The sequence below is a fragment of the Glycine max genome, chromosome 18 (assembly GCF_000004515.6).
Source record: "Glycine max cultivar Williams 82 chromosome 18, Glycine_max_v4.0, whole genome shotgun sequence".
NCBI classification, from domain to species: Eukaryota; Viridiplantae; Streptophyta; class Magnoliopsida; order Fabales; family Fabaceae; genus Glycine; species Glycine max.
This window is the reverse complement of record NC_038254.2, coordinates 52,764,436-52,779,202: the sequence shown is the minus strand read 5'-3', so window position 1 is coordinate 52,779,202 and position 14,767 is coordinate 52,764,436. Positions and strand designations below refer to the sequence as shown.

The following is a 14,767-nucleotide window of genomic DNA, read 5'->3' as shown; positions in this document are numbered from 1 at the left end:
ACTAATGGAGTATATGAATACATTGAATATATCGTAATATAATGAACTTAAGCACATATATATAATATTTCTCAACTCTTAAAATTATAAATTATTGCTGTCAAGAAAATTATAAATTATGAAAACTTTTAAAAATAAAAATGATGAAAATGAGACTTTTAAAATTTAATGTATGAAAATTAAAACAATAATAATAATAAAACATATAACTTCTGCAAAAGAGGACATCTACAAATTAAATTAACTAATCGTTAGCTGAGCAAAAGTTCATTAATTTTATCTCATTGGAAAACTCATTTGTATTTAACTTTGGATAGAATAAAGCTTGGATCCAACCTTGGAGAGATTTGAAGGCTAGAACTCGCTTTGTAATCCTTAGACTCTTAGTCTATTCAAATATTGGAAGGTTCGAACCTTTGTAAATTGTAAGGCCGAGACCAATGTGTAAGTCCAAAGCTCATAAGATTCTTGAAGTCGACCTTGAAGATGTTAGAGAATCAAACCTTTTCAAGATCCGTCGAGTTCAATATATAACATGCATTAATTGCGAGATGGAAAGCTTTGAATGAATCATGAGGCCTAAGTGGATGTAAGGAATATGAAGTCAAAACCAATGTAAATAATGTGAGGCCAAAGCCAATATAAGTAATGTAAATTAATCAAGAAGATGGACAAATTGATGGAGTTCTTTTTAGACCATCATTTTTACCGTTTACCCCTGCCTAGAAGGCCATTTTTCACAACTCTAGAGCATGTTTCATGGTTTCTTCCCTTGTGCTCCAAATTAAACTGTATCACTCCTTCCTCGGAATGAATACTGCAGCTTTAACTGAAAATTTCTTTATCTTTCTTACACAACTTTTTGTTGAGCAGAGGGAACCAAGAGCCGAAATTTACATGAAAAAGTTTAAAATTCCTTTATCTTGTATCTCCTGTACGCAACTTTAGTTGCAAAAGTTCTGGTCATGTTTCTTGTGGGAAAATTACTTTCTACTTTTACATATTTCAATTATAAAAAAAAGAAGGATTTTTTGTTCCCTTGTATTACTTTGTTCCCTTCCCTTTGGCTTTTTTGTCCCTTGCTTTCTCTGTTTTGACGCCACCATTCTCCTTGTGCTCCAAGTTATCTATTGAGGTCATAGCAATACTAACAGTATATATATCCTCTATCAAGACCCGGCTTAAGACCCACGAAGACTTTAACCCTTAAAAAAACCATCTTAAAATTCTTTTTTTATTACTAATATATCTAAAAAAGTTATTATAAAATTATATTTTAAATAAAATAATAATAATTTTAATAAATTATTTTATAAGTAAATAAAAAATTTCCTTCTTAAATTTATTCCAAGTCTATAAGATTCTTGAGCCGCTCTTTAAGGTCCTTTTATCTTTCCTGTCTTTCTATAGAAAAGAACAAAAATCGAAGAAATTGACGGAATAAGAATGTTACTTTAATTACTCTTGAATCTAAACAGAATTATAACACACAATGATTTCGTAATAATAATTAATGCTTCCAATTTCTCCACTCATAATTGAAAATAATATCATGATGTTACGTATGATTAAGACAGTTTCGATTGGACCGCCGTCACGCCAGGTTTCTTGTCTTTTGTTTGCCCACGTATCAATCTTATCAAAAATCTTTTTTCTTTTTTACGTCATATCTTTTTTATTATCGTATCAACCTTTTTTTCCTGAATCAAAAATAACATGCCTATCCAATCCAAGGAATTAGAAACTATTCGGAATACTTAACCTAAAAATTTTATATATAGAATCAAACATACTTTAATAATATTGCAGTAACTATACATCCAAATTTTATAATACAACTTTGCATAGTAGTTTATAATTTATTAACATATACAATGATAAAACTTAAACTCATAATATAAAAACACGTACATAATGAAACTATGATATTTTTTAATAAAAAATATGTGTTTTGAGAATACCTTAAACGTTAAACACATGCATGTTTTTAGTAAATCTTCTTAATGCAAAATGTTACATAGACATTTAATATGTTATTTTACACCTAGATAAAGAAAAATAAAAAAATATATAAATTTACGATATGATAAATAAAAAAAATATAAAAAAATGAGATATTATTGAGGTGTTAAAAATATTATGGTGTTTGCATATCATTGGTGGCTCAAGTAGAGCCATATTTGTTCAACCGGCTCATCAGTTGCATTTCTATCATTTACCTGTTTATATCTCTCCCATCAACAAGTAACTGACCACTACCGGTACTGTGTATTTAATCGGAAGAGAAACTTAATTTTATATGATACTTCTTTTAGTCATTTGAAAATTATATTTAACAAAAAAAAATGCATTTTGAGTCTCTGGTTAATAACTAAAAATACTTCTTATAATCTTTTAGTTTTAAAGATAAAAATAAATAAAACTTTGTAAAAAACTAAAAAACTATCATGTTTATACGAATTTAAAATACATCTATGCTGCATACATATGAAAATCCTCTAAAGAAAACATAATAGGAAAATGTTTTCAAAAATGAAAATTGACACGTGATTTTTTCCGGAGTTTTGTAAAATAAATTGTTTTGAAATAAAAAACAATTACACGTAACATTCTCAAAATAAATTAATTTGATTGAAATATTCATTTATTATGTAATTATATTAAATTTATGATTAATTTACTTAATGACCAAATGTAGCTACATTTTATTTTTAAACGTGATTAACATGAATGTCAATTCTTAAGGTAATTTTTAGGCAAATTAACTGATTTTCACTATTATAGTAATTTAGATATTAATTAATAAAAGTTAGATCGCAAATAAAACAATAAAAATCAATGATATTTTTATCATAATTCAAATATGTATTTTAGTATATTCAAAGAAATTCTTCCATATACTTTCATAGAAAATATTTTTTTAATTATTATAAAACTTTATCACAATTTAAAATATAATGTATTTTGAAAGATCTCTAAATAAGATTTTAATTTAATAACTTTCATATTTTTAATTAATATTATTTATTTATCAAATTTCATATTAATTAAAGTGTGGATAACGAATACATATATAAAAAATTAGGTATATCCAACAAAAAGTGACATGGATATTAAATTTATATTTCACAAGGGTATTAATTTAGGTACGGATTTTTTTAAGTGTTTGTATGAGAGTGGATACTACATTACACTACTCATACATTACATATTATTATCCCTAATTATAGGAAATAAAATTTAATATTATAGTATATTGTAAATATGAAATGCTCGTAATAATTTAAATTCTTATTTTTATTTTTCTTCATGTTTTATTTTTTTAAAAATATAACAAGTAATCAAATATTTTTCAATTTGTACCGGTCAATAGTGATTAATAATTTAAATTTTATCATACTTTATGATACATGATCGATATGTAGCACAATTTTTTTTATCCATGGCATGCAAAGTTTGAATTTAGATTTTAATTAAAAAATATAAAGTTAAAAATGTTCTTTCATAAAAATATTTTATTGTATTTTTAATTGTAACTAATAAATCTTATTTTAGATTCCTTGAAATATTATTTCATGACAATTATTTAAATTACTACCTTACATTACTCAATTAATTTTTACTCCTGTCACTCTTTGTATTTTAAAAACGATAGTATAAAATATATATAATCAACTATGTACTAATATAATGAACAACAATAATTAAAAATTAGAAATGTTATACTTTAATTGTAAATAATTATTAATGCGTTTTTTTTAAAAAATTATTTATATTTAAGATATTTTATAAAAATATTCATAAAAATATTTAATTTGTGTCATGCAGAGATCACGCAATCTAGTTTAATATATAGAGACTTTAGAGAGATGAGGAGTAATGAAAAATTAACTTAGATGCACATATATACATGCCCACACACATAAAACTGTAATTTACACGGATCAATTGTTCAAATGATATTTTTGGTCTCTATTTTTTATGAGATGCCCTCGAAGGAATGGTCTCTCCTTTTTATATAAAGTCTTATAGTTATATCAACCTTTTGTAAAAAAAAAAAAAAAATCTCAATTTATAATATATGTTATTTTTGTCTCCTTTTTTGGTTTGTGTGTGTCGTGTCAATGGCATTTTTTATTGCCAAAAAGAGAAATTTAATGTTGTTTAAAATTATATTTATCAATTAAATTAAAACTACCAAAATTAATAAAAAAGAGAGAAAAAATTCTCGATCTCTTGATGTATGCTGTTGATACTCGTGCCAACACAACACAAGACACAACTAGACCTTTAATGTCACGGGATATGTGTCCTACAACATGCAACAATATCAACTCCTCCCATTAATTACCTCATTTATGTCGAAAATTCCCTTGCTATGTACTTAACTTGCTAGCACTTACTTCACTATTTGCATGTATGTCATGCTCAGTGCCCACTCTGATACTTCTGTTTTGTCCACATGTGCTTTGTCTAACGATGGGAACTTGCAAACATGCATCTTCATGGTTAGGGCCCTTACGATTTATTTATATATGCAGTACTACTTTCCTAGCCATTGTGTTTTTATATGTGTTGGAATGGAATTAATTAATTAATATTAATAATGTACTAGCTTATTCTTTCAAGCACCATCATATAAATCCTAAACAAAATTTTCATGTCCCTAATGTTCTTTGTACCCGTTGTTGAGGGTGCATTACTTAATTTACTCTTTTAAAAGAAAATTCATTCTGACTCTTACCAAATGTTTTAATAATTTGTGACATATATAGGTAAGTAGAGATGCAAATTCCAAGACTAAAAAACAGACGCAGTCATATCTTTGTAAAAAGCAGTTGTGTTTTGTGTGTGCGACCCTTATAGGTATATATACACGATGCGTATTAGGGGTGGATAAGCAGATCGACTCGTTTTGTTTAAGACCCGTCCGCATAAGTTTACATTGGTTGTGGACTGGGGCAGTTCATCCACATTCATACACGGACTAAATAAATTGGTTCATCCTCGTCACGCGGACCTTGTGGGTCAAACGGATCGATCCACGAGCTTAATTTTAAAAGAATTTCAATTTCAATAAAAATACAACACAATCAAATTAAATTCAATATAAATGTAAATAAAATCTTAACAATTAGTCAATTACATCAATAAAATAAATAATGTCTTAACAAAAAAATTTAAGCAATAAATCTAAAATATGAAACTTAAACATCTCCAACAACAAATGATTCCATATTTGAAGCAATAAAATTATAATGCGGGCAACCCGCAGACTTCACGGATTAAATCCGCATAGTCTGCGGGTTAAGCGAGACGGGTCCAAAAATATGACATAATTATTGATTATTTAAAAAAGTTAATCTATTACCCGCACAAACCACGAACTTTGTGGGCCAGTACATAGACCTAGATCCATTTAACCACTCATAGTGCATACATGAGTTTGGACAAAGGATGCACCATGTGCTCCCCAAGTTTGGATTCTCAACGTGCATGCGGAATATAAATCGTAGGATGTATTTAACTGACAATCAACGACTATGGTGAGATTGTCCTATTCGGTTATTATATGTGTAAAATTGAGCATTTTTTTAAAAAAAATTAAGGCACGTGGAATTAAATAATCCCTAATAAATTTTTATTGTAGTTATTTTTCATTATCATATTTGAATAAGTTCTATGAAGATGTGTACTAATATAAGACATTTGTTGTGCTTGACTCATTTTGTTAATAAAAGTTTCCTATTAGCTTTTCCAAAAAAAAATGTTTTGTGAAGAAATCTAGTAAAATGTATAAACCAGGATTTGGTCATCTTTCTATATGTTATTCTAGGCTAGTTTCATACATTCACGGTATATTTTACTGACGTAACTCATATTTCAATTAGTTTGTGATAGACAGTTGAAGTATTTTAAGAAAAAAGGACTCAAAATATGCTAAAACTGAAAATCTATGGTTTTGATGAATTGCAATTTTGTCTATGGAGTTAAGATTTTGTGTGCCAATGAATTTCATCATAACCATATTGTGTTCTTCAAGATTGAGCGTTGATTTGACTCCAAACTTTCATCATGGTCGTATTAATATATTTGAATATGAAAAACACATCAAAATCAAAATCAATATTTTATTTATTCACAAAGTAGTCAAATTAGTCAAAAATATATAAATGATTTATACCTACATATAAACTTGGAAGATGCTTTCGCTTATAATAAATTATTAATATTATTTTGTTGATCAAAAGTGTTCAATTATAATATTGAATCATACTTTATTATTCTTGATATTCTTTAATTATAAAACAGACAAGAAAGCAAGCAGCAAAGGACAATCGTTGATTTTCTTTTCACCGTAATATATTACACAGTATTACATCATTCAAGAGAGAGAGAGAGAAAGATGATGTTACCAATGGATGATGATAAGGTGTTTGACATTGTTGTCATTGGAAGAACTATGAGGTATTTTAAGGTTTTTTTTTTTATAAAAATAGATTAAAAATTAAAACTAATTATCATGATAGATTGGTCAACAAAATATTTATTAAAATGAGTAATTTTTAACACGTGCATATCAAGTATGTATTTAGTATTGGTCAAATTGACCCAAAATACCTATTTTAGATTATAAAACATAAAAATAGAAAAAAATTATTTAATTATAAATAATACTTTTTTTAAAAAATAAATTTAAATAAACTCACCCATATTTTATTTTTATTCCTATATACTTTGTTAATCTTTAAGTTAATATTATAAAATATAATTAAAAGAATATGAGTATATTATAATTACAAAGTATAATAAAATATGATTGTAGGGAGAAATGTTAAACAATAACAGGAGCACGACTACAATTGCAATTTTAATTTTTATTTTGTTTTAAAAATATGTTTGTTTGATAAAATAATCTATTTTACCATTAGAGTCTAGTTGGTTGGTTGAATAGGATGTGAGTTGTTATAAACTCTTGAGTTAATTCATACGGACGAAAATAAAATTAATAGTATTTTAGATAAATTAATATTATGACTAAATGAATCTTATTTATTATAATACAAATATGTAATATAAATATCACGATTTTTATCTATCATTATTTGCAGTATATTATAATAATACTAAAATAATACTCTTATCCCTTTATTTTCCGTTACCAAAATAAATAAAAATATATACTTATATTACTTCATTTGTTAATAACAATGTGTACCCCTTTTTTCAAGTTATACATTTATACTATTATAATAGCCTCATCAATATAACACATATAATTGATTGAGATGAAAATAAATTACTATAAAATCAAGAATCTAATTTTACATATATTTTGTGTCAACTTGACATTAAATTGAGTAAAAATATGATATTCAATCTAATCATTAAATAGATGTTTAGCTATCTCTTATGGGAGGAGAAACAAAAAACACAAGGTGGGTTGATCAAGAATGTTTCAAGGATGAAGGACTCAAAACAAGATAAAGATGAAAAATCATGGCCGTGATGATGAATTTTTATGCAACTGATAATTTTGTACATGGAGTCAAGATTTTGCACGACAATGAATATGAAAAACACATCAAAATTATTGTTTTATTTATTCAAAAAGTAGTGAAAAGTGGTCTTTTAAAAAAATATTTAATTAAAAACAAAATAAAAATATAAAATTTGTTGTAAGGTTCTTAAGTTTGAATTGTAAACATAAAAAAAAACAAATTTAATTAGTTGATATGGCTATGTAATCCACATGATATTCCATAATTTATATATAATACACCTTTGTGACTTATTTTAAAGTCACAACAACAAAGTAACAAACTTATTTGATAGTTTTAATGAGATGTTAAGGAGTAGGACACATTATTGCAAATGTGGGGAATACAGTTATTAATATTCCAATTGAATAAATGAGGTTGTGAAATTTTGTGGTGCGGTTTTGTCGGGGAGCAAAGGAGAGGGATGATCATGGTTTTATGAAATGTATGTTGGAAGTAGTCAACTTTATTGTTAGCACATTAGTTATATTCTTGAATAGTATAAATAAAATATAACCCTTGATGCAAAGTTTATTTTCTTATGTGCATTTACATAGCTTCTTTGTAATCTTTTTGCTATTTACTCTAAAGTTAGGTACCGCTGGAACCAGTTTTTAATGAATTTGTTTATTGATTTTTGGCTTCTAAAAAATGATAATAATTACGAAGCTGAATTCATTTTTTTTAGGAAACAATTTAAATTTGTAAATTTAAATCTCTATAATATTGTTTAGAGTTAAAAATGATTTTGTCTTATTTCTATGATGTTCTTTGAAATTAAAGATGTATTCTGAAAATTATAAATTTGTTTTCTCTTTTAAGATTATAATGTTAGGTTTATATATAAAGATTCTTAAGAAAAGAAGAATTATCCGGCCTAAAAGGGGGTTCATTATCCTAGATAAGAGAGGGGGATCATGTTGAGAAAAAATTTACAAATTTGTTCAGTTTGTCTTAAAAAATTGTGAAAAAATCATGGATATAGAAATGAGAGTTCGAACCACGTTAAATAAATTTGTGATTCTTTTTTATTTCATTTATGACATTATCTCTTGTTTTTTATTATGTGATTTTTGAGTAATAATCATATGGGTGTATTTTTTTTCCCAACAACAATTTCATTTCTTTGACATGTCTTGTTTAAGGTAGCTAAAGATAAGACCAATGTAGAAGACATTCCAAAAAACCTCTCAATGTACAACATGCAAATGGCCTATATCTTTGCCTACTTCTTCGTCCTTTTTTTATGGCTTGTTCGCAAGGATATTAGCTATGACCTATTAGGATGAAGATGAGAGTTGTACCCCTATAACAAGCATTGAGGAATTATATGCAAGGAAAGATGTGACATACAAACACATTTGGACAAGGTTTGATGCTAAAGGGTGAGTTAAATATTGTTTGTTTAAATAGGGTTGGTTATTTGTTAGGATAGAGTTAATTAGTGTTTGTTTGGAGTGGGTAACATTGTTTTCCTAACATCTGAGTAATCATTGCAACTTTATTTTCGGGTGGGTGATTTTTTTGGTTAAGTGGTTTACATTAACCCATGGTTTTTTAAACCAGACCGAACAATTTAATCGATTGAATCGGAAATCAAGAATCGATTAGTTGACCGATCCAAAAGCTCTAAAAATTTTGGACACTTCAAAACTAGTAGAAACTAGTCAAAAACCACTCAAATCGGTATAAAATCAGAGTTGAACCAGCATAATAAACCAAGATTGAATCAGTTGTTTTTAATTTGTTTTCTTTTTAGCTTTTTTGAAGAAAAAAAATCTAAAATATTTTTAAGATAAATAAAATACATTCTTAAATATTTCACATAAGTGTCAACTATTTTCTCAACTATTATTAGTTTTTATCTTATAAAACATATAATTCAATCATTTATACCACTATAATTATTTAGATCCTAATTCTTTAATTATATTATTTTATTACTTAGAATATTATATAATATTAAAAAATATAAAACCGATTCATTGAACCTTAAATAGTACTTTCACCCGTCCAATTTTAAAGACATTGGCTTGAAGACACTTTGCATGATTTCAAAGCAAAAGACCAAGGTTTTCTTGAGTGATAATCAATAAATGTAACAAAATATGAAGATCCACCAAGAGATTTACAATCCATAGTGCAAACATCTGTGTGAACCAAATCTAGGACATTTGATCTCTTATGAGAACTAGAATTATGAAATGAAACTTTGTTGTGTCCCTACAAAACAATGAGTGCAAATCTTTAAAAGGGCACCTTTTATAGAAAGAGAAATTTGCTTGGTAAGGATGTTATGTCCTTTCTCACTCAAGTGATCACGGCGCATATGCCATACATCAGTAGATGCTTCTTCAAATGCATTCACCTCCTCACTGTATAACTTTTCAGGCATCCTATAGAGATCGAGTACCAAGGCTTTCTTTTATCACCACTAGTGACCCTTTGGTGAGCTTGAATATGCCACCACCAATGTAAATGTCATAGCCGTCGATATCCTAAGCTTTAACTGAAATCAAGTTGAGACGGATGTTAGGGACATGTCTAACATTCTTCAATTGTAGTTTGCACCCAATACTAGTTTCAAGCTAAACATCTCTTATACCAACAATTTGCATATCCTTTCATTTTCCATCTTTATTGTGCCAGAATCACCAACAATGATATAAGGCTCCATAATCAATAACCTAATCAAAATCATGACGTTCTAGAGTTATCATCATAGATAATGTAAACATCACTATCAGATGCAACTACAGATGTGTCTTTGTCATTTTTCTTCTCCATGCCTTAATTTCTTTCCCCTGACTTATCTCTCTTGAGCAATCTGCAATGTCTTTTGATATGTCTCTTGTTGCCATTGCCACAATGATAGCATCTCACTTCTTTTCTAGCCCTGGCTTGCTTCTTAACTTACTATGCCTGTTAGAGTTTTCATGCTTTTGAAATTTTCTGGATTACATTCTCCCCTGTGAATCTGCAACAAGTGCTTTTGATTGAGTAGAAGTAATACTCAAGCACTCCGTCCTTTTGGCTTCTTCATTTAAGATGCTATCTTTTAGCATTGACATTGACAACTTCCCATTTGGAGCTGAATTAGTCAGTGTCACAACATGGACTTCCCAATCCCAGCTATCGAGCAAGGAATTGAACAACAACAAAGCTCGCAACTCATAATCTAATTTAATATATGTAACTGTCAACTGATTCATAGTATTGTAAAAAATTCTCATATTCTCTGTCATCGAATGCCCTTCAGTGTGTTCCATATTCACCAACTTGTGGATAAAAAATATTTGTGAAAACACTTCTTATTATTATAATTTTTATTATGACAACAAATTAGTCTCCAATTTTAATTTATGACCTTATCAAACTAACTATTTAAAAAATAAGTACGATAGTAAAACAAAGAATAGTATATCATTAAAACTAAAATTGATCGCATTGATAGATTAAATCTTGGATATATATATTTGTTCCCAACTTCGGGATACCATGAATCTGTACTATTTTATTGTGCCTTGAGACTAGAAAAGGATGGTTATATATTTGATGTAGTCTTATTTACTTATATTGCAAAATGAATTTAAAAATCAATCTTTAACATATTTTCATCAGGATTTCAAATTTTAAAAAGAAATACATATTTATTGTAACTAATATAATGAAAAAGAAGTTTAATTACACTTTTTCACTGTACTTTGTACATCAGGATATATGAAAGAATTAGTTTAATTTGCTATGAAGTAATACAGTTATACCCTACATTGGAGAAAGCAAGATTAAATTTGCTCGCTCCTGCTAATGAGATCTAAGATTGCATTTGCTTTCCTCTGTGCTCTATTTGTTCCATTTTGTTTTATCTCCATTAAATACTCATACACTCCAAACTGAAGTGCTGCCAATGTAAAGGATGAGTTACTTGAGCACAACTCAAGAAGAACAGATGCTGCACATTCCTTGTTCTTTGGACTCCCTTCTCTCATGAACTCAACAAGGGTTTCAATGAAACTAAGTTGTCCAATCTCTTGTCTTGCTTCTGAATTTGATACAAGGAGTAACAAAATGGAGAGAGCCTCATCAATCATGCCCAAGTTTCTGTCCTTGAGCAATTGAAGCAAGGGTGTCACAATGCCAGCTCTAATGGCCCTACCTTTATTTGCATGGTTGATAGATAAGTTAAAAAGAGCTGTCACAGCATCTTTCTTCCCTCTAATTGTTCCATTCCTCAACAAATCCACCAAAGGCGGGTACCCATTTGATTGACCAACAATCTCTTTAATCTCATCAAGCATTGACAAGCTGAATAAAGCTGCGGCTGAGTTCTCCTTAGCCACACAACTACCATTCTCCAAAACTTCTATGATAGCTGGAATGGCACCTTCTGTGGATATAAGACTCTTGTTACCCTCATCAATTGATAAATTCAAAAGTGCTGTTACTGCATGTTCTTGTATTTTTGAATCTGGATAGGACAAAAGTTGCACTAGAGGTGGTATTCCTCCATGTTCAGCAACCAAAACTCTGTTCTCAGGATTTTCCTTTGATAGCATACGTATCTTCTCCACTGCTTTTCTCTGCTCTTCTAAATGAATAGATGACAGGCTCTCAACCAAAGCTGGAATTTCCTCTTTGCTGTCTATAGGACAGCTTTCTGGACCTGAAGAATTGTATTTTTTAGGAAGTTTGAAGTTGTTGTTCTCACACCATTCTTCAATCAAGCTTTTCAAGGCACGGTTTGGTGCCAATGACAAGTGTTCCAAAGGTTGCCTGGTCTTTGGGCATGTGTTATGGTTGGATTGGAACCACTTCTTTATGCTTTCCCTTTCATATGTCTACGATAATCACAAGAAAACAATTTTGTCAGTCATATATAGAAAAAAGGCATCAGATTTCTTCATTGAACTCCATCTACCAAACATTAGCTGTTAAAACAACATGCATGATGCCTTTCAACTAAGTGCATGTTTGGTTTAAGTTTATTTTGAAGTAATATATTTTCAAACATTAATGTTCTTAAGTCTGGGTTTAGTCTAACTCAACCGAGAAAGTTGGCTTGTGAGATGAGGATTGTTCAAGCCTTAAGTAGCTCTACTAGCAATATCTATAATGATGTGCCATAATTGTTTGATTCCTCTCGAGAAGAGTGTTAATATTATTTAACACACTCTTTTTAACATACTCTCTTCTATTAACTAAAATTTATTAAAAATATAAAATTAAGAATGAGACTCATAAAATAAGAAGTGAGAGAGACAATTTTGTGATTTTAAATAAAGTTCAGCTAATAATAGGTAGCCAAAGAAAATCCATTCAAGAACTACATGAGTACCTGTCCACTTGTTACAATGACAGGATCTGTCATGATTTCTAGTGTAATTGGGCAGAGAAACTCATGAGGGATGACCAAAGAGGTGCACCTCTCAAGCATCTTGGGTGCGGCAGGATCATCAAGGATGCCGGTTTCTTCCATGCCTGCAATTCGTTTGAATTTGTTAAGAAGGTAAATTATTTTCTGAGTGCTCTCAGCCTGTTGCCCTTTTCTTTCTGCAGCAAGGTTCCTAATAGCCAATGTTTCTATATTGAGATCCTCAACACTATGAAGCTCCAGCTTTTTAGCCAGCCTCTCAATGATAGCACTATCAGCATTTCTGTCATCATTATCAGAAAACACAACCATCATATCCATTGCAAGTTCTATGTCCTGTGTATCAGTTCTTCTCCTGGCTCGCTTGAGTTGCACGTGCATTAGCTCAAGCTGAAGCACACAATATAAGATTACCTCAAGATGTATTTACACAAAAACACATTTCTTTTATCTATATCATTCGCAATTAGAAAGAAAGAATTATTCAACAGCATATAAACAAAACTCACGAGATCACATAAATACTTTCATAAATATATAAACCTTAGAATTCATTTCCAAAAATGAAGAAAAAAATCACGTTTCATACTTGTTCCTTGACTTCATCTGAGATACCCATTTCATCACAAGGCACATCACCAAACGCTTGGCTTAATTTGTCATACACTTTCTGAAACGTGATCATAACTACCTCGGTTTCCAAAGCCTGAAAAAAAAAAAAAAAAGAATAAATACCCCATTTGCCAAAACTCCTAGAATCCAACTCTTGTAAATATATGAACGCTCAACATTAGTTTTACATCTTCAACACCCATCAACCCATTTTAGCCATGAAGAAAAACAGCACAAGCATAAACATTCTTAAATTATGCCATGTATAAAAAAAATTCTTAAATTATGCCAAGGACAACTTGTCGCCAAAAGGTAAAATATTAATAACTCTTACGACAAACATACTTAAATTAAGGCAAATAACATAACTCAAAAATAATCTCATTTCATATCAAGGTTTTAAATCATTATCTCACTTTTTCGTCGCAATCTTTGATATTACGAAAATCACATAGAAACAAATACAACTAATGTGCCCACAATTCTAATTGCATTATGAGAAGTCAAAAAACATTACAATTGAAATATGTATAATCTTTATTTCTCATCTAATAAAAAAACGTGAAAGAAATTTTACGAGGTGGATCTTGCTTCCTTGGCTACATAGTTTCAACAAATCCTTGGCGAACAAAAGCACATCCTTGACTTTGGATAACCAAGTGACGCCGATTTCTGGGAAGGGTTGTGGGAGGTCACGAAGCTCTTCCCAGAGAGGCAACATGAGCTTGAAACGGCGCACGAGGTTGTGGCTCTCCTTCCTCTGTGTCCTCCGGTACTCGCCGAATTGAACTATGGATTGGATGACTCTTTGGATCTCCTCCACTGGGTCATATTTCTCCTCTGATAACTCATCCGATGACACGTCTCTCTCTTCCTCCATCGTCGTCATCTCCTTCTCTCTCTCTGCCTCAGCCTCACGTACCTATGCTACGCCATGCACGCCCGTCGCTGCCTAATAGCTAGAATATTGTTACCAAAACAACGAAAGTGAATTAAGAAAACCATGTTGACAAATGATGTAACTAACTGTTTATTAGTTTTCATGGGATTGGTTGATCATATGGGGTTGTCAGTTCCATTCCTACATTGTATGCCTTTGGGGCTTGCCCGTATATTTCGAGATTAGTGTCTCCCGTGAGCAAAATATTATGCTAAAAAACAAATTTAAATATTTTTGTTTCTTTTATAATATATATATATATATATATATATATATATATATATATATATATATATATATATA

The 14,767-nt window shown here is 29.5% G+C and overlaps 1 protein-coding gene across 1 annotated transcript; it reads right to left on the bottom strand.

Annotated features, from left to right (window-relative positions):
- Positions 1-11,326: 11,326 nt before the first annotated feature.
- On the bottom strand, positions 11,327-14,424 carry LOC100789656 (U-box domain-containing protein 15). Its single transcript, XM_003551622.4, has 4 exons — positions 14,102-14,424; positions 13,502-13,618; positions 12,877-13,302; positions 11,327-12,379 (listed from the first exon to the last, which is right to left on the bottom strand). Exons 1-4 carry the CDS (start codon positions 14,411-14,413, stop codon positions 11,327-11,329), a joined length of 1,908 nt encoding a protein of 635 aa, XP_003551670.2. The 5' UTR covers positions 14,414-14,424.
- Positions 14,425-14,767: the final 343 nt, after the last annotated feature.